Source organism: Trichechus manatus, unplaced genomic scaffold, assembly GCF_000243295.1.
Source record: "Trichechus manatus latirostris isolate Lorelei unplaced genomic scaffold, TriManLat1.0 scaffold00120, whole genome shotgun sequence".
NCBI lineage: Eukaryota > Metazoa > Chordata > Mammalia > Sirenia > Trichechidae > Trichechus > Trichechus manatus.
In genome coordinates this window covers 852,955-871,490 of record NW_004444056.1, presented here as the reverse complement: position 1 = coordinate 871,490, position 18,536 = coordinate 852,955, and the positions used below count along the sequence as shown (strand labels likewise).

At 41.7% G+C, this 18,536-nt stretch overlaps 1 protein-coding gene across 1 annotated transcript in view; it reads right to left on the bottom strand.

The window, feature by feature from the left end:
- The window catches only part of LOC105756688 (zinc finger protein 699-like), a 36,224-nt gene extending 21,287 nt beyond the window's left edge, over positions 1–14,937 (bottom strand). Inside the window, exons 1-2 of the mRNA XM_023738592.1 lie at positions 14,895–14,937; positions 3,284–3,533 (exon numbers count right to left, since the gene is read on the bottom strand). Of these exons, the coding sequence (XP_023594360.1) occupies positions 3,284–3,286 (3 nt within the window). The 5' untranslated portion in view covers positions 3,287–3,533; positions 14,895–14,937. The remainder of the gene's footprint in view (positions 1–3,283; positions 3,534–14,894) is intronic.
- Positions 14,938–18,536: the final 3,599 nt, after the last annotated feature.

The window sequence follows — 18,536 nt, the reverse complement described above, 5'->3', positions numbered from 1 at the left end:
GGGCAACATTTGTAGTAACTGTTAAATGAGAAACTATTTTGTTCTGTAAGCCTTCATCTTAAGTGAGAATAGCAGCACAATTGGAAGAGCATAGTCAGTGTCACTGAACTGTGCATGTAGAAATTTTTGAAATGGTGTATCTTTGGCTATGTGTATTTCCTCCCCCCCAAAAAAAGGTTGAGAAGTTAGAGGGTTGACATGTTGTTGGGTTGTTAACCAATGTCATAAAACAATATGTGTACTACTGTTCCATGAGAAACTATTTGTTCTGTAAGCCTTCACCTGAAGTACGATTAAAAAAAAAAAAAGAAACAATACAAACAAAACAAAACAAAACTTGTTGCCGTCGAGTCAACTCCGACTTATAGTGACCCTATAGGAGCGAGCAGGACCGCTCCATAGAGTTTCCAAGGAGTGCCTGGTGGATTCGAACTGCCAACCTTTTGGTTAGTAGCCATAGCACTTAACTACTACGACACCAGGGTTTCTCTAAGTTATACAGTAGGGAAAAATTCCCAAAGTTTACAAAAAAGTGCTAAAAAGTCATAGAGATACAAATTAAAAGTGGGAAAATATGAACAGCCTTTTTAGTAGTGGAGTGTGTATAGGATTTGAACAATAAAATCAAAGTAAGATATTGTTTTATACACTGATTATAAGAGCAAAAATTACTTCATTAGATTAAGAAATGGAACAAATAAAATATATATGCATTATTTTTGTGGAAGGGAAAATCTATAAAAAGTATCAGCTCTTTTAGCAAATTTGAAGTTGGCTATGGTCTGCAACTCATTGATTTCTCCTCACTAGAGAGTTATTGTGCAAGAGCACTTGGAGATTGGAAAGAGAATGAAGAGAATAAGAGCAGCACTATTTACAAGAGCAAAAGTTACATTTGAACCACTCAAATCCTGTAACCTTTACAATAGGTAAGTAAATTCTGGCCAATTTGTACAACGGGAGCATGCGTACATAGCAACACAGGCAGACTAGAGCTACAGATACCAACATGTATGAAACTCAAAAGCATTCTGAGGAAAACAGTTCACGGCAGAACCCAGACACAGTTATAATGAAATTTACAGAGCTCAAAAGAGGCAAAACTAAACATTACAAGGTATAGAGATTATGGACTAAGACTTGGGTGTCACATTTAAAGATACTTCTTAGACATAATCAAACATCCCGGGGAATTGGTTTCATGGGTTTGAAGGATTAGGACTATAGTGTTGTGGGACATCTCAGTCAACTGGCGTAACATCGTTAAAGTTTATGTTCTACATCCTACTTTGGTGAGTGGTGTCTGAGCTCTTAAAAGCTTGTGAGCACCATTTAAGATAACAACTGTTGGTCTCTACTTGCCTGGAGGAAAAGACAAAGAAGGAAACCAAAGACTCAAAGCAGAAACTAATCTACAGGTACCATGGCCTCATCTACTCTGAGACCAGAAGAACTAGATGAGATGGTACCTGGCTACCACCAACAACCATTCTAATCAGGGCCACAATAGATGGACCCTCAAAGAATGGGAGAAAATTGTGGAGTAGAATCTCAAATTTCTAAAAAAAGAGAGAGAGAGAGATTTACTGGACTGGTTGAGACTAGAGGACTCGCCGAGACTGTTGCCCTGAGATACTCTTTAAATCTTGAACCAAAACTAGCCCCTGAGGTCACCTTTTAGCTAAATAACAGACTGGCTCACAAAATAAAGACTATTACCTGAGTACAGTGCGCCATTAAAAAAAATCATCTATATGAGATCAAAAGGTCAACAATTATTTTAAAACAAAGATAAGAATGTAAGAGGGCAGGGACTCTAGGTTAATGGAAAGGGAACAATGAGAACAGAAATATAGAGAATGTTTACGAATGTAAAGAATGTAACCAATGTTACTGAAAAATCTGTGTGAAAATTGTTGAATGGGAACTTAATCTGATGTGTAAACTTTCACTGAAAAAATAAATGTTAAAAAAAACTGGAATGTCAAAGCTGTATTACTAGCAATAATTGTAATAATAATAAACTTCTCAAATACAGATAGCAATAATCTCTAGGCAGAGGTAAATGAGATCAGGGTGGGACACACTGGGAGGTCATAAAAACTGAAAAAGTCTATTATCAGGGATGTAGACTCCTGTTAATTAAACTATACACGAACAGTTCATGTATTCCTTATTTATGATACAGTAAATAATGGCTTAAAACACGAAAGAAATGTAATTTTCATATAATAACTTTCCAAAGTCACGTGAAAACCCCTTTATTTTGATTTAATTTGTCTTAGTTCAGAAAGGCTTACATGTCTAAATTTTTGATACTGGGATCTTAAAAATTAGTTAAAACAGGCACTCCTCTGTGTTTGAGAAGTTTATACTCATTAAATGGAAAAATTCTCAGTAGAAACAGAAACTGATCTAGAAATTTTCTTGCAATGGAAACTTTAAACCCAAGAAGTTAAGTACATCATCTCCGCTGTTGACTTTGTCTAGCAAAAAAAAAAAAAAAAAAGACACTTTTATTTTAGATTCCCGTTCAAGACTGTGGAGAACAGGTGAAAATTACAGGACTTAATACCAGCTCTAGGCAGACTTAGACTGGGGAAACATGCTTCCCACACACTTGAAAACCTCAAGGAAAAAGCATCCCTCCAAAAAGGATGGATCCGGAGACCCCACACACAATCCAGCTGGACTCACTGTCCCTGCCTCATTTTACTGGTGAATTTATGAGAGGACCAAACCCCACCCAAGACCCCATTAACAGTCAGGGCCTTTCGCTACCAACTCTCTTCCCCATTTTCTACCACATCACACAGTGTGAGAGGTGGAGCTATAGTATCAGAACTGCACAGAAGAGGATCCAGTGCCTGGGGGAAGCCAAGAAAACTTTGCAGGGATGGGACAAGGATGGCTCTGGAAGACATGGGGCTCAGTCTCCTCAGCCAGAGCTATTCCATCTTCAGACTCTGGTCAGATGGCTCTGTCATTCAACACACAGAACCAAGGCCAAGGCCAAGGATGTTAAAGCCCCATGATACCTGCCCTGAAAGTCACAGAAGGAAGTAGACCCCAGGCATCCAAGGCTTGAAAATCCACGTGCGAAGAGCTCAATGACAGTGTAGCATGGCCTCAGGATGCTTCTTAGGGCTCAGTCCTTTGGCCTCCTCTGTCACCTTTTTACCTCACTGAGGAACCTCAGGGCCCAGAGCACACGGTCCCCCAACAATTCATATCTAGCCTCACCCCCTGTAGTATCAATACCCCAGTTCTCTGTAGTACGCACCATATCCTGACTCCAGCTTCTGGAGGTCTAAGCGAATGTGCTCTCTAAGCCCAAGAAGCCACTTCGGGAAGAGGGATGGCAGTGGAAGCAGAGCCACTAGGCAGTTTGGAGGCAGATGAATGATGTTTGGTCCACACAGCCAGTCAGAGCAGTTAAAATCCTTACTTGTGATTGCAGGGATGTGCAAGATGGTCACCCTCAGTCTGCTGCTGCCTAGGCTGGACTATCTCTCCTTGTGCCACACCTGGGACTGAAATGGAAGGAGACAGTGGTGAGTAAGGAGGGAGTGACAGTTTCTTGGCCTTCAGCTCTTTCCCTAGACAGGACTTCCCCCCAGGCTCAAGGCCATGCTCCACTCTGAGGGCATTTGCATTTAAGGCTGATCCTGCTTCAGCCTCCAGAGCACACACTTGCATTCTTCATGCAGCTCCACAGGCCTCTTCCTCTGGCAACAACGTCTCAGAAGGAGGGGCTCCCTCATCCCAGAACATGAGAGGCATCCAGGCCTGCCCAGGCTGGAAATCATGAACAGGCTTCCTCCAAGTTAAGGGTCCACCTTTGTAGAACCACCCACACACTTTTATTTGGTATCAACAGGGGCGAATTGTCAGGGAGAATGTATTTTTCAAGTTCAAGTCAATGAACTCATGTGTCACTGATTTTTAATTATGTGCAGTTAAAACTCTTCCATTGTGCTTTTTTTAAAAAAAAAACTTTCATTTATAGCATGGTAATATGTGATCAGTATTTTTCCTGATTTTGTAACTAACACTTCTTTCTTCCTTGACTTTTTTTTTTCTTCCCTTCACTCTTTGGCCATGACATCACTGGTCCCCAAACTTTCCAGAAATCTGGGGGAATTACTGAACATATTATGTTTCAAACTTATAATAACCGATCAACCAATAAATCATAAAATCATTAAGTTTTCTCAAGGGAGCAGTCCCCTAAGTCTGTTCTCGTTTGTTTCCTCCGCTGTACCCCACCCAGCTGACTCCTACTCTTATTTCTTGGTCTCAGTGTAAATGTTTTCTCTCTCTTGCTTGATCTGTATACCAGTGGCTCCTCTTTAGGCATTACCCTTCCTATTATTAATTTCTTTAAGAGTATTCTATAGTTTTCATTCACATCCTATTTCTATAATATTTTCAGCATAAACTCGGGGCTTGTTTGATATAGAGAATCTCAAGCCCCACCCAAGATAAAAATCCACATTTTCACAGGACCCCCGGGGTATCCACATCCAAGCATTCACTGCTCTAGAGCCTGTAACTGAAGGAAAGAACATTCTATCACGGATGCCCTGTCTCAGCCCATCCCCCAGGCCGATTCACACCTAGGCTGGCTTCAGTGGTCCAGCCAGGCCCGACTCACCTCTGCCAGCCTCCCGGCCCACGCTGGGCTCATCACTAAAGGTAGATGCCACCCCAGTCCCTTCACACTCCTGCAGCCAGACCACACTGGTTTGTGTGTGTGGAGAAATGCCGGGGGGGGGGGAGGCGGACATGTGCCCACCCACAGGCGTCTCCAAAGCAGAGGATGGGTTACCAGCAAAACTCACTGCAGAGTGGACACCCAGACCAGAGACAGAGAGCAAGAATCTCTGGAGGGGCCTGGGCCAGGAGAGAGCCATCCCATAACTGGGACAAAGGCCCTGAGGACTGCCTCCTTCCTGCCCTCCCCAGCTCATGAGCCTGAGGGTGTCTAGTATCTCAGCCTTCCTGGAAAGACTGGTGGCTGCCCCCTGAAGCCCAGGGAAGGCTGGGGCTAGGTGGAGAGAGGGGTGCCAAAGGCCAAGGCGAGGAGAAAGGCCGTGAGGTGCCTAGGAAGGATCCAGGAAAGAGGGGCCAAATCAGTCACTCCACCATCTTGACTGGAGCCTGGGATCGAAGCCAGCAAACAGGCTGACAGGTGGCGGATGGTATACGCTGGGAGAGGGGGGCGATTGATCTGGGTGCCTCTGTGATAGCCTCCCTCTCCTAGGTGGAGGGGAAGAGACCAGTGCCCAGCTCTCATGTCCACAATGGAGACTGTGGATCATGTCCTGCTAGAAGCCTGGAGAGACAGGGGCAGACAAAAGGAGTGTGGTGGGGAAAGGCTGTGCTGGAGGACACAAGGGGGTTATCAGGTGAGTAGGGCTGGCTGGAGATCCTCCACACTGCCCTCTTCCCACGCTCAGGGAGCTGGAAAGGCTGGGAGGCCTGAGGTGGCAGTGACAGAATAGGGGGCATATGAGGGCCCATCACAAACTAATCTGCAAAGACTAGAGAAGTGCACAACCTGTTTAGACCTCTTTCCTCGCATTGCCATCATGCATGTTTGCCTCATGAAGCTCACCGCTCCCTCATCCCCCAAGACCAGGCTTCAGTCTCAGGGCCCTGAGGCTGGCAGGGTGCAGACAGAGCTCGACCTCCAGGCACTGCCCTGGCCATCCCTCTTTTTCTGAAGCTTGATTCATTTTTAACTCCTTCCAGAAAAATGCTGTCTTAAGGAAAATTCCAGAGCAACAAAAAGCTGGCAGTAGCAGTAAAAGCCACCTGTCATTACCCGAGACATGTACAAAAGGCGAGTGTGCCAACCTTATTTACAGAAATGATCCCCAGGCATATCAAACTGCAAACCCCTTAAGTGGTATCTGCTGGAACTTAAACATATTTTTTAAAAAGAAGGAATGACTTTCTGCTGTTTGTAAACTTGGAACAAACAACGTGACTTCAACAGCACTAAAGGATCCCAACTTCTCATGAATTTCTACTGCTCTCTTGAAAGGGAGGTAGAGGAAATTCTTCAAGGCCTGACCAGCATCCCATGTTGCAGACCCTTTCCTAAGGTGGTACCCTTGTCTGAGGGCAGTGGCTCAGTGTGGGGGTGAGAGACCCTCTGTCTGGCAGGAGAATAGCAGATAGGGCAGAACTCTAGTCTGACAGGGACAGCCTACTAGTCTCCATGACCCAGCCTGAGGGGGGCAGGTCAGGAGCTGGGTGGGTTCCAGGCTGCTCAGGAGGCCTAAAACTGATGGAATCAAAGATAGATTCCACAGGGGAATGTCCAGCTAAGAATGCCTAAAGCTGAAGATTCTGGCAGCTGGAGTCCAGAGAAGTCAAGCAGAAATAAGTACATTTTTATTGTGGTTGTTTTAAGTTCAAGTCATGGGCTCAAACACAGCAATGATTGTGAGGGAACACTTAATGGTTCTTTTTATAAGGTCAGCAATACCCTGATACCAAAGCCAGACAAAGATACCACTACAGACCTATATCCCTTTTGAATCTAGATGCAAACCACCTCAATGAAATACTAGTAAACTGAGTCCAATAGCATATTAAAAGTATTATACACCATGATGAAGTGGGATTTACCCAAGAATGGTTCAACATAAGAAAATTAAACAATGTAATACACCACATTAATGAAACAGAGGAAAAGAATCACATTATCATCTCAATCAACACACAGAACGCATCTGACAAAATCGAAGAACCTTTCATGATAAAAACACTCAACAAACTAGACATAGAAGGGAAATTCCTCAATATGCTAAAAGGCATTTATGCAAAACCCACAGCTAACACCACAGTCAATGGAGAAAGACTGAAATCATTCCCTGGTGGAAAAGTGGTTAAGAGATCGGCTGCTAACCAAAAGGTCAGCAGTTTGAATTCACCAGCCACTCCTTGGAAACCCTATGGGGCAGTTTTACTCTGTCCTATAGGGTCACTATGAGTTGGAATTGACTTGACGGCCATGGGTTTTTTTTTGGGGGGGAAGGACAGTACAGACCAGTATGTCCACTTTCAACACTACTATTCAATATTGTACTGGAAGTTTCGGCCAGAGCAATCAGGTAAGAAAAAGAAATAAAAGGTATCCAAATACGAAAGGAAGAAGTAAAACTATCTCTATTCATAGATGATATGATCCTATACATAGAAGATTCCAAAGAATCCACAAGTACTAGAGCTAATGAATTCAGCAAAGTTGTAGGATGTAGTTCAACACACATAAATCAGCTGCGGTTCTATAAACCAGCAATGAACAACTTAAAAAGGAAATTAAGAAAACCCTTCTATTTATAATAGCATCTAAAAAAAAAAAAAGTAGGAATACATTTAACCAGGGAGGTGAAAGACTTGTACAGGCAAAACAATGAAACATTACAGAAACAAATTTAAAAGACCTAAATAAATGGAAGTCACCACAGAAGAAAGGCCTGGCAATCTACTTCCAACTTTAAAAAATGGTGAAGGGACTTAAATAGATATTTCTCCAAAGATAACCAAATGACCGATAAGCACATGAAAATATGCTCAATGTCATCTAGTCACTAGGGAAATGCAAATCAAAACCACATGTAAATCACACCCACTGTGACGGCTATTATCAGAAAAATGCAAAAGAACAAGTGTTGGTGTGGATGTAAAGAAACTGGAGCCCTCACTAACTGTGGGCGAGAATGTAACATAGTACGACCACTGTGGAAAACAGTTTGGCAGTTCCTCAAAAAGTTAAACATTGAATTACCATATGACCCGGACATTCCACTCCTAGGTTGGCAGTTTGAATCCAACCAAAAGACTTGAAAGCAGGGATTCAAAAAGATACTTGTATACCAATTCTCACTGCAACATTATTCACAATAGCTAAAAGAAGAAACAACTCAATTGTCCATTAACATATGAATGGATAAAAAAAACCACAAACCATGAAATATTATTCATTCATAAAAGAGAAATTTTGTTCACCCTTCAGCATGGATGAACCTTGAAAACATTATGCTAACTGAAATCAGTGAGCTACAATAGGACAAATATTATATGATATAACTTACATGAAATAAGCAGAATGAGCAAAAGCATAGCGACCAAAGTTTATTAGTGGCTACCAGGGACTCAGGGAAGGAGGGAATTGGAAGTTACCGCTTAAGGGGTACTGTGTTTCTGTTTGGATGATGGAAATTTTTGGAGTTAGATGGTGGAGATGGGTGCACAACATTGTTAATGTATTTAATGCCATGGAATTGTGTACTTAAAACTAGTGAAAATGGCAAAATTTTAGTTATATATATTTTACCACAATAAATTTTTCTTTTAAAAGGAGCCACTGTCCTCTTTCTTCTAAATGCTTAGGGATCATTTTAAAGGTGCAGACCTATAGGCACTCTTCTATGAACTACTACATCAAAAGCATACAGGAGTAACCAGGACACTGGATGTCTGAAATGCTGGTCACAGGTTTTACGGACACTCAAGTTCTGGAACCATCATCAATTCAGAGCAGATCATTTGAAGAAAGGGGAAGGTAAAAGTCCAGATGCCACATTAGGTGAAGCTTTTAGCTCTGAATCAACAAAGCCTCAATCATTTGCATAAAGAAGGGAATGGAAACTCAGTCAAGAAAGGCAGGGGCTGTCAATGGAAAATGCAAAGCCATCCAAGGGCAGATCCTGAATTCTCACACAGGTAGACCAGGTTCCTATAGTTAACCAACATTATGCCCCTTTACAAAGCCCTCTGAGTGGGACACAAGCATACCCACTCCTTCTGGGGGAAATCTATGGACAAACCCTTGTATTATCAATGGTAGCTAACATGAAAAACACACTTCACCAAGGGTCCACAGTGTGGTGGTGGTGTGTGTGGGGGGGAGGTTGTTCTTATTTTCACATGAGGGGAGTCAAGAGGTATATGAATCAGCTTTGATTGAGGTAAGGGTATGGATGGGTAAGATAATTCTGAATAAGTTATATATCCCTAATTTTAATCTATAATTAAAGCATAGAGACCAAAGTTTATTGCTACCAAGGACTCAGGGACGGGGAGAATGGGGAGTTATTGCTTAAAGGGTACTGAGGATATGAGATCCACTATGGATTATATATTTGTATGGATGGTAAAAGAAATATACAAATGTAAAAACAATCCAACAAGTGGCTTTCTTTAACCAAGTGATAAATAATATGTTCTATTCACCAAGTGAGGTATAATTTCTCAGATGAACCAGACAAACAATTCATTCCATCATGGATGATAAACAGTCAATAAGAGGCTTTAAAGAAAGGTTAGGATCTGACCCTGTGATCATACCAGAAAGGATCTGTTCTCACTTGAGAGAGAACAAAACTGTGTCACAGACTCTAACTTGCCTTGGGTCAAACATCTTAACAAATGGCAGAATGCAGGTGGTTGGGTTCTAGAACTGAACCCAAAGAATAGAAAAGTCAAGTAAATTATGTACCACTGAAAGGACACTGGCAGAGGGTTTCCTGAGAAAGCTTGAAACAAAAACAAGCAACGAAGAATTAGTTAAAAGATCATTATACATGTACACACATGTGTATATACAATGAGTTACTATTTTTACTACTATTAACATGATGATGTTGTTGTCAGATGCAGTCAAGTCGATTCGGACTCCTAGCTACCCCATGTGACCAAGAAGAGCTTCCCCGTAGGGTTTTCTAGGATGTAATCTTTATGGAGGAGCCCTGGTGGTACAGTGGTAAGAGCTCAGCTGCTAACCAAAAGGTAAGCAGTTCATATCCACCAGCCGCTCCTTGGAAACCCTATGGGGCACTTCTACTCTGTCCTATAGGATTGCTATGAGTCAGAAGCAGATTGCCAGGTCTTTTTTCCACAGAGCAGCTAAGTGGGTTAAACCTTTTGGTTAGTAGCTGCGCGCTTACACATTCCACCACCAGGGCTCCTTATTGACATGACAGTATTAAAGTATTTAAGGCCATGGGAAAAACATGTAAAACTTATTTATGAAATGATAAAATGTCTTTCATAGAAACCAATGGTGCATGCACACCAACAGTATAATTAACCAAAAACAGAGCAGTTGTCTTTGAATGATGCATTTCCTGGCTGGGTTTCCATTATTATTTTCTGTTGATATTTTTCAGTATTTTAGTACAATGAACATATTTAAATTCTACTTCTGTAGTAAGGAATTTGATCTCACCTAAAGAGGGGGCAATGGCAGCTGGGCACAGTTAAGTGCTCGACTACTAGCCAAAAGGTTGGTGGTTCAAACCCACCCAGAAGTGCCTCTGAAGACAGGCCTAGTGATCTGCTTCTGAAAGGTCACTATCTTGAAAACCCTATGGAGAAGTTCTACTCTGCAGACATGGGGCCACCATGAGTCAGAATGGACTCAATGGCAACTAATAACAACAAAGAGAGTTCTGGCCTTTGTCCCGGCTCCTGGGAGGTAACCTCTAAACCACTGGCATTTCCAGAGTGATAGGACTGCCTTTGTGATTCGTGGTGGGCCCCTTGGTCCTCACCTGACAGTTTATACTAAAGAGGTGACACAGAGTGGAAGCTGGTCTTGCCAGAAAGACCCACCATGTGATTAGAGAGCTGGAGCTTGTGTTAATATTAGACAAATATGAAGAGGTAAATGAAAGCCCACTGCAGGAGGAAACACGCAGCCACCCAGAGGGGGTCAGCAGGTGAAACCACCTGAGTGGAAATTAGGTGGGGGTTTCTTTGGTTACAAAGCTGCACTTTAACATTCAACAACCAAAACAAAGAAATGACTGTTTATTACTCACAGGGCCTAGAGGGAGTATACTCCAGGGCCACACACAGTGAGAGCTGAAGAAGGGGAGAATCAAAGAGAGTGCAAACAGACCCGGGCTTGGTCTTTAATAGGGACCAAGGAGGAGAGTACATTTTATTTCACGAGCTTACTGGCTAATTTAAAACAAGTGGCGGGAAATTAGGAGGTCTAGGGGGCGCGAATTTGGCAGACAGGGTGTGGGGTCCTTACCTGGATTCCCAGATGTGACATGTAGGTGAGGAAAGGGAGAGCCAGTGAGGGGTGGAACTTCCTCTGGATGTTACCTGACATTTTGTGTGTGCACGTGAGGGTAAGTTGATTAGGAAGCCAAGCATCCTGCTCTTTTGAAATATGTAATGTTTAACCACAGGCTGAAAGAAAAGGGATGCCAAGGCATTTACAAAATGGACTTTGGGTATCTTATGACAGGGCTTTGGGCCCCATGATACCAGCCTGACTTAGGGGATGGGAAGGCAAGTGGAGGGCTGGCAGTCAGCCACACGGGCAAAAATTCAATCAATCATATCTATGTGATGAAGACTCCAAAAAAAAAAAAAAAACTCTGCACACTGAACCTCATGTGACTATCTAGGGTTGACAATAATCCATGGATATTACCACCATCAATGCCATCGATCACATCCTGAGGATGTGGAAGCTTGGTATTTGGAACCCTCCTATACTCTGCCCTAGGTGTGTCTCTTCTTTTGCTGGTTTTAATTTCTATGTTTTCCCTGTAAAAATGTGATCATGAGTATAATAGCTTCCAGTGAGTTCTAAGAGTATTTCTATATGGAATCTGAGGGTGGTTTTGGTAAACTCCCTAACTTGTAGTTGGTGTCAGAAGTCTCAGAAAGATTTGGCAGTCTGGAGGACAGTGTTCTTAACCTCGAGTTTAGCTAACTACAGTAGTACATTAAATCCGGTAGTGCTTAATTTAAATTTCTTTAAACAAAAAAAAGGGGGAACAAAGATTATTCCCGGGGCATTTGTGTGGATTACAAAGGAAATCAACATGATTACCCATTACAGCATTCCTGTTGCAAAAAGGGGAGCCCTGGTGGTGCAGTGGTTAAGAGCTCAGCTGCTAACCAAAAGGTCGGCAGTATGAATGCCCCAGCTGCTCCTTGGAAATTCTTTGGGGCAGTTCTACTCTGTCCTACACGGTCACAATGAATCTGAATCGACTCAATGGCAAACGGTTTTTGTTTGGTTGCAATAAGAACCTACAGTATACAAAGAGTGTCTTCATTTTCCAGTAAGATTACAGCCAATAAAAAACCATATGGAACAGTTCTACTCTGTAACACATGGGGTCACCATGAGATGAAATCAGCTCAATGGCAACTAGCCAAAGGGAAAGTTAAACACAAAGACAGGATATTCACATCTATGTGTGCACATAAAAATGTATGCTGGAAACATGATTAAACAGAAACATGCAAATTCAAAGAAAAATTGATTACTCATTAAGCTTGAATGGAAAAACTGAAAACAATTCCCACTGAAATCACGTCTATAATGCATATGGAGCCCTGGTGGCGGAGTGGTTAAAGAGCTCGGCTGCTAACCAAAAGGTCAGCAGTTCGAATCTACCAGCCACTCCTTGGAAACCCTACGGGGCAGTTCTACTCTGTCCTATAGGGTCGCTATGAGTCAGAATTGGTTTTGGTTGTTCATGCATACAATAATATAACGGAGAACACGTTGAAGTTGTCAAGGATTTCATTTTACTTGGATCCAGAATCAATGCCCATGAAAGCAGCAGTCAAGAAATCAAACGACATATTGCATTGGGCCAATCTGCTGCAAAAGACCTCTTTAAAGTATTGAAAACAAAGATGCCACTTTGAGGACTAAGGTGTGCCTGACCCAAGCCAGGGTATTTTCAATCGCCTCATATGCATGGGAAAGCTGAACAATGAATAAGGAAGACCAAAGAAGAACTGATGCCTTTGTATTATGGTGCTGGCGAAGAATATTGAATATACGATGGACTGCCAGAACAAACAGATCTATCTTGGAAGAAGTACATCCAGAACGCTCCTTAGAAGCAAGGATGGTGAGACTTCATCTCATGTACTTTGGACATTTTATCAGGAGGGACCAGTCCCTGGAGAACGACATCATGCTTAGTAGAGGGTCAGTGAAAAAGAGGAAAACCCTCAACAAGATGGACTGACACAGTGGCTGCAACAAATGGCTCAAACATAGCAACGATCAAGAGGATGGCACAGGACCGAGTAGTGTTTTGTTCTGTTGTACATAGGGTCGCTATGAGTTGGAACTGACTCAACAGCACCTGACAACAGCAACAACATAATACAATAAAATGTAAGCATACTGAGGATTTAGTATATGTAAGTTAGTGAATAAGGAGCCCTGGTGGTGCAATAAGGAGGCCTGATGGTGCAATGGTTACATGCTTGGCTGCTAAACGAAAGGCTGTCCTTTCAACCCCAAGACCTGACAATCTGCTCCCTTAAAGATTACAAAAAATCAAACCAAACCCATTGCTGTCAAGTGGATTCCAACTCATAGTTCTACTCAAGAGTAGAACTGCTCCATAGGGTTTCCAAGGAGCAGCTGGTGGCTTCAAACTGCTAACCTTTTGTTAACAGCTAAGCTCTTAACCACTGGGCCACCAGGGTTCCCCCATAAAGATTACAGCCTAGAAAACCCTATGGGGCAGTTCTACTCTGTCACATAGTGTCACTTACAGTCAGAACCTACTTAAGGGCACCTAACAACAACAACAAATTAGTGAATACAAAATGAACCTTTATCAAAGACACTTGGATATACCAGTTGAACATTCAATTATGACCATGTAATGAGTCATAGAGAAAATGTCAGCTAATTTCAAATAAGATGATATCTTACCGTTTTTAACAATTCTCCTATTACTGGATATTGTGTTGTGTTCAATTAGAAATAAAGCTCTGAGACAATCTCAAAAAAAAAAAAAAAGAAAAGAATAGGAGATATTAGGTACACCATAGTTCTTGCACAACAAAATCAAAATGGAATTAAACAAAAATCATATAGTGGAAGCAAAACTAAATAAATAAAAAAAGCAAAAGATAGTTTATATACTTAGAATCTGACTATAGGAAAAGTTTTTAGAACCTATGTGACAACTGGTAAACCATCAACTTGGAGTCATTGTCACCACAAAGAATCAAAGTACTCAAAACCAGGGAATGCGGTCAAAGCAGTGATCTTGAAATAAATGTATCTTTAAAAATATAATATCAAAAATAAAGAAAAGGGAAAAACAAAAAACTATTGTCCTGGAGTCAATTCAGAGTCATGGCAACCCCATGTGTTACAGCCTAGAACTGTTCATAGGGTTTTCTTGGCTGTAATCTTTACAAAGGCACAGGTTTCTCTTCTGAGATGCCACTGAGCGGATTCCAACTGCCAGCCTTTTTTTAGGCCAGTACACCAGCGCAAACCGTTTGAGCCACCCAGGAACTTTTTTTAAAAAAAAGGAGGTGCAGGGTCTGAAAACAAACTGACTGTTCAAATCTGTAAACCAAGAGAGGGATAAAGGAAACACAAATTTCATATTAAAAATTAAGTAAATATCAGTAAAATTTTAAAGAAATGATAGGCTTCAGGAATCAAAGGAAGAAACAGATTATTTGACTGAAAATGATAAACTGAACAAAACTTTCTGACTCGCCTCCTGGGACCATGGGGAGCGGCTAGCGCCGCCCTGAGAGCGCAGGGGACAGGGCTGGGGGCGCAGGCGAGAAGACCTGCCGGGCCTTTCCCGGCGCGAGGTGGGGAGAGGTCGGTGAAGGGTTCTGACAGGAAAGGGGGCAGGCGGGTCCACCCGCCTGAGGTAGGAAGGCCGGGCGAACCGACTGGAGCTGCTTTAATGGGAAACGGACGCGGATCCGGGACGACAGCCGGGCGGGTACCGGGACCTGGACGTCCGCAGGGATCCCCGGACCCCAAGCGGGGAGGAGGAGGAGAGGAGGAGGAGAGGAGGAGGCGCGAAGCGCTAGTTTGAACTGGAAAGAGGACACTCACTCACCCTTGTGATTGTCGCTCCAGCCAGCCTCCCCACTCTCGGCAGGAAATGGCGCGCGAGGAGGGCTGGGCAGGGGGCGTGGCGAAGCAGTGCAGGGGGAGGGAGTGTGCACGGGGCGGAGCCTGGGGTGACAAGGGGCGGGGCAGGGCCTCAGATTGAGAGGGCAGGGTGTGGACTGGGCAAGGCAAGGCCTGAGCTTTCCACCCCTCCATTTAGATCTTTAAATCTTTACTGAGTTTCTAGAGGTGCTGTCCTTCACCCAAACTGGTGTGTTGAAGTCTCCTGCTATTATTGTGGAACTATTTCTCTTCTCAATGCTGTTAGAGTTTGTTTTATGTATTTTGGAGCTCTGTCATTGGGTGCATACGTATTTATTATGGTTATGTCCTCCTGGTGTATTGACACTTTAGTCATTATAGAGTGACCTTCCTTATGCTTTATGGTGGATTTTGCTTGAAAATCTATTTTATTGGAGATTAATATTGCCACTCCTGTATTTTTTGGTTATTGTTTGCTTGATATATTTTTTCCACCCTTCAAGGTTTAGTTTATGTCTTCGTGTCTCAGCAATGTCTGTTGTAGACAGCATATAGATGGATCATGCTTTTTAATCCATTCTGCCACTCTCTGTCTTTTACTGGTGCATTTACGCTATTTACGTTCAATGTAATTATTGATAGGTATGAGTTTACTGCTGTCATTTTGTTTTGTTTTGTGGTGCTGACACATTCTTTGTTCCGCTTAATTTTTTGTGCTAAATTCTTTTTGCTTATAGATTTTCTTTTCATTTCTTTCATTATTGTTAATTTTGTGTTTGCTGAGTTTTTATGTTTTTCTTTCTCATTTTGATGGGTAGGTTTTCTTAGCATCCTTTGTGGTTACCTTGAAATTTACCTTTATGTTTCTAAGTTTAAACCAGTCTTCTATGTCTTGATATCGCCTTGACTTCCTCTCCATATGGAAGTTCTATGACTACACCGTTTTTTCCCTCTTTTTTGTTCTGATATTGTGGTCATTTACATATTGACATCTCTGGTTGTCTTTTAGCTTTGTTTTATTTTTGAGAATTCCCCATCTGGGTTGGTATCTAGTTGATCTTTCCTATGTCCTAGTCTTGGATTGTTGCCTAATGTTGTTGCTTCTCTAACCAGATGTCTCCCTTTAATACTTTTTGTAATTCTGGTCTGGTTTTTACATATTCCCTTAATTTCTGTTTATCTGGAAAAGACCTACTATCACCATTGTATCCGAGAGACAATTTTGCTGGATATATAATTCTTGGCTGGCAATTTTTGTCCTTCAAGGCTTTATATATGTTATCCAATTGGCTTCTTGCCTGCATGGTTTCTGCTCAGTAGCCAGAGCTTAGTCTTATTGGTTCTCCCTTGTAGGTTACTTATTGTTTATCCCTAGCCACTCTCGGGTTTCTTTCCTTGTCCTTGGTTTTGGCAAGTTTGATTATGATATATGTCTTAGTTATTTAGAGCTGCTATAACAGAAATACCATAAATGGATGGCTTTAACAAAGAGAAATTTGTTCGCTCACAGTCTAGTAGGCTAGAAGTCTGAATTCAGGGCACTAGCTCCAGGGGAATGGTTTCTGTCTCTATCAGCTCTGGAGGAAGGTCATTGTCATCAATCTTCCCCACTCTAGGAGCCTCTCAGTGCAGGGACCCTATATCCAAAGCACACACACTCCTGGCTCTGCTTTGTTTGTGGTATGAGGTCTCCCTGTCTCTCTGCTCACTTCTCTTTTTTATATCTCAAAAGAAATTGATTTAAGACACAATCTGCTCTTGTAAATTGAATCCTGCATCATTAATGTAACTGCCTCTAATCCTGCCTCATTAACATCAGAGAGGTAGGATTTACGACACATAAGAAAATCATATCAGACGACAAAATGGTGGATATACACGCAATACTGGGGATTATGACCTAGCCAAGTTGACACACATTTTGGGGGGACACAATTCAATTCATATCATAATGTCTTGGTGATATTCTTTTGGGAGCTATCGAATATGAGTTCATTGAGTTTCTTGGATAGATATCTTCTTGTCTTTCATGATATTAGGAAAGTTTTCTGCCAGCAAATCTTCAAAAATTCTGTCTGTGTTTTCCGTTACCCCCTCCCACCTCCCATTCTGGAACTGCAATCACTCATATATTTTTCCTCTTGATAGTATCCCACATAATTCTTAGATGTTCTTCATTTTTCTTCATTATTTTTTCTTCCAACAAATGGAAGTGAAAGGGTTTATTTTCAGTCTCACTAATTCTGACTTCTATTGCCTCAATTTTGCTCCTATCACCTTCTATTGAGCTATCCAATTCTGAAATTTTATTGTTAATCTTTTGGATTTTGAGTGGCTGCTTTTGTATGGTTTCTAGTAGCCAATTTACTCTGCCATTTTGTTCTCGTATTGTTTTCGTGAGACATTGTGGGGATTGCAACCAATGTCACAAAACAATTTGTGTATACATTTTTGAATGAGAAACTAATTTGTGCTATAAACATGCTACAAAAACATAATAAAACTAAACAAACAAAAAGACAAAAACAAGAAATAGATTCATTATGGTTTTTAAACTAAAAGAATTTTGAAAATAATTTAAGATTAAAGCAATTTAAAATACTTTTTTGTAATTATATGCATCTTGTAGTATTGAAGGATTTGCAATTCTTAAGGATTCTACAGGGAAAATATTAAACAATACAGGAATGCTCAGAAGAAGATGGAAGGAATACACAGATTCACTATACCAAAAAGAATCAGTCGACATCCAACCATTTCAGGAGGTAGTATGGGATCAGGAACCGATGGTACTGAAGGAAGAGGTCCAAGCTACACTGAAGCCACTAGCAAAAAACAAGGCTCCAGGAATTGATGGAATACCAATTGAGATGTTTCAACAAATGAATGCAGTGTGGAAGTGCTTACTTGTCTATGCCAAGAAATTTGGAAGACAGCTACCTGGCCAACCAACTGGAAGAGATCCATATTTGTACCTATTCCCAAGAAAGGTGATCCAACCAAATGTGGAAATTATTGAACAATATCATTAATATCACATACAAATAAAATTTTGCTAAAGATCATCCAAAAGCAGCTGCAGCAGTATATCACAGGGAACTGCCAGAAATTCAAGCTGGATTCAGAAGAGGACGTGGAACCAGGGATATCATAGCTGATGTCAGATGGGTCTTGGCTGAAAGCACAGAATACCAGAACGATGTTTACCTGTGTTTTATTGACTATGCAAAGGCATTCAACTGTGTGGATCATAATAAATTACGGATAACATTGCAAAGAATGGGAATTCCAGAACACTTAACTGTGCTCATGAGAAAACTGTACATAGATCAAGAGGCAGTCATGCAAACAGAACAAGGAGATACTGCGTGGTTTAAAGTCAGGAAAGTTGTGTGTCAGGGTTGTATCTTTTCAGCATACTTATTCAATCTCTATGCTGAGCAAATAATACGAGAAGCTGTACTATATGAAGAACGTGGGATGGGTGGAGGACTCATTAACAGCCTGTGTTATGCAGATGACACAACCTTGCTTGCTGAAAGTGAAGAGGACTTGAAGCACTTACTGATGATCAAAGACCACAGCCTTCAGTATGGATTACACTTCA